Raw genomic sequence first — 2,591 nt, forward strand, 5'->3', positions numbered from 1 at the left:
GTGCTGTTAGCTTTGATTTCACAAGACTCCTGAGCTTATCAACCATTGCGAAGGAGAGCTGCAAAATCGAGGAGGACAGGGGTTCTTAACCCGGATGGGGGTCAGGCTACGCTCCGGGCAAGGGGCCTAGTCTCCCTCTAATTCTGTGATCTGGTGAAGTACGTTTTCCTGGAGAGGAGCCTGCCCCTTTTATCAGATTCTTCACGGTCAGTCACCTCAAAATAGAAGGAAGAACTGTTGGCATGCGGGTCGGTCATTAAATCAGACCGCACTTCACAGGAAGGAGGTCACTTAAGGGAATCTGGAGACAAGGTGCTGTAAGTGCGAGGCAGCGCTGGTGGGAAACACTGACTTCCCCATCTCTCTTGTAGGTCGAGTGATCGCTACGTTCACGTGCTCAGGAGAAAAGGAAGTAGACTTGGCTGTCAAGGATGCAAAGGCTGCTTTTAAAATATGGAGTCAGAAATCTGGCCTGGAGCGCTGCCGAGTGCTTTTGGAGGCTGCCAGGATGATAAGGGTAGGTTTTCACTTTTGCCTCTTGCAGAACCAGCCCCTTGCGTCACTCTGAGGCTTCTTTGTGCTGATTTGCAGTTAGACTTTGATGTTCTGTTTGGTTAGGCCTTTTTCTTATGACATGGAAACACGTATTCTTTCTCTCTCTCTCTCTCTTTTTTTTTTCATTGAGAGAGAGGGCACAAGTGAGAGAAGTGGGGCTCACCAGAAGTGGGGCTCCTGTTCCCTGGAAGGGGCTCGAACTCACAAACCGAGATCATGACCTGAGCTAAAGCCAGATGCTTGATCACCAAAGCCACCCAGGAGCCAAGGAAAAACCTTTTCGTTTGATCGCCTGTGTGCATATACAGGACATGCTTTCTTTGATTAATTGCCTTCTGGATGTTGGCTCTCTGTGACCTCTCCCTTGGTAGGTTGCTTTCTCTTTGTTATAATGTGTCTTTTGAAGCTTGTCTCCTCTCTCTTTTTTTTTTTTAAATTTTTATTTATTTCTAGAAGAGAGAGAGAGAGCGTGAGCAGGGGAGGGTCAGAGAGAGAGGGAGATACAGACTCTGAAACAGGCTCCAGGCTCCGAGCTGGCAGTCAGCACAGAGCCCGACGTGGGGCTTGAACCCACGAACCGCGAGATCATGACCTAAGCAAAAGTCGGACACTTAACCGACCAAGCCACCCAGGCGCCCTGTCTCCTTCTCTTTTTAACTCTGTACTGGTTTCCTGCTTACTTTTTCCTCTGGTGACTCTTAAGTTTTCTTTTTCAGATGCATTTTCTACCTTAATTTCCTTGGAAGATTTCATAGATGNTGCTGTCTCTCTATCTCTCAGAAATAAATAAAACATTAAAAAATGCTCTGTCTCTGTCTCAAAAATAGATAAAAAACAAAAAAATTTTTAAAAGCAAAAGGACTTAGGTGCTTATTACAGAAAATTAGAAAATTCAGAAGGATGTAGACCAAAATACAAATCGTGGTTATCTCCAAGTTATAGAACTCTGGTGATTTTTTGTTCTCATGAGTGTGTTAAGTCAGAAACTGCAATTCCAAAGCATTTGTATATCTAAGTGAATTTCCAGAACCATTGGCTCAGTTGTGATCATGTGACTCATGGTGTCCTTTACGACTCGTATTGCAAGACACATCTGGTTTATCAAGTTAGAGTTTATTGGAGATGTTTGCTTGTCGTGCGGAACAATCGTAGAACAAATTACTCACCATCCAAGGCTTTACTGTACTTTGTTTTAGGAAATTAAGAAGGGGTGTGTGTGTGGGGTGCGGTGGGGGGAGAGGATGGAAGACATGAGCATAGCCAGGTTAGAGGAAGAGCCGGGTTATCACTCACAGTCAAATGCAGCAGCTAGAGCAGTGCCTTAGCACTAGTTTTCTGCGCCACAACCCCGGCGGGGAAATAGAGGGATGCAGACGTTACCCTCTTGGATGCAGTGGGCTGCCCCACAGGACGGGAACCCTGAAGTTATGAGTCTCCGTTTATACAGTAGCCGCTGTCACGTTGTGCGTGCTCTTCTCTGCAGCGAGAGAGATTACTCTTTATTAAACAGAGATCCAGGGTTAAGGTGTTACTGGGCTTATTTCCCTGGAAAATAGGCAGATTTCCCCAAAAAGGGTAAGCAGAGAACTTTCTATCTCATCTCTCCAGGCACCTCTATCCTTAGGGAAACACTGTGTCTGTTTTCATTGGCTTTTGATTCTCCGTCATCGGGCTAAGGTCCTTTACTCAGAAAGTCTGGGCCACACAAAGATGTCAGAATGTTCCTGGAGAATTTTCTCCCAACTAAGTATTTTTCCCTATTATTAAAAAATTAATTTGGGGGCGTCAGGGTGGCTCAGTCGAGCAATCCAACTCTTGATCTTGGCTCAAGTCATGATCTCCTAGTTTGTAGGTTCAAGCCCGCCTTGGGCTCTTCTTGGAGCCTGCTTGGAATTCTGTCTGTCCCTCTCTTCCTCTCTCCCTCTCTCTCTCAAAACAAATAAAATCTTAAGTATTTTAAATTAGACCAAAAATAATAAAGCAGGTAATTTATTATTTTAGTTTTTCACTTTGTCTTAGCACGTAAACATTTAAGG

The 2,591-nt window shown here is 44.8% G+C and overlaps 1 protein-coding gene across 1 annotated transcript in view; it reads left to right on the forward strand.

The window, feature by feature from the left end:
- The first annotated feature begins 432 nt into the window (after positions 1 to 432).
- The window catches only part of ALDH9A1 (aldehyde dehydrogenase 9 family member A1), an 18,086-nt gene continuing 15,927 nt past the window's right edge, over positions 433 to 2,591 (forward strand). Inside the window, exon 1 of the mRNA XM_077760036.1 lies at positions 433 to 517. Within this exon, the coding sequence (XP_077616162.1) occupies positions 509 to 517 (9 nt within the window). The 5' untranslated portion in view covers positions 433 to 508. The remainder of the gene's footprint in view (positions 518 to 2,591) is intronic.

Source organism: Crocuta crocuta, unplaced genomic scaffold (genome assembly GCF_008692635.1).
Source record: "Crocuta crocuta isolate KB4526 unplaced genomic scaffold, BGI_CrCroc_1.0 scaffold133, whole genome shotgun sequence".
Lineage (NCBI taxonomy): Eukaryota > Metazoa > Chordata > Mammalia > Carnivora > Hyaenidae > Crocuta > Crocuta crocuta.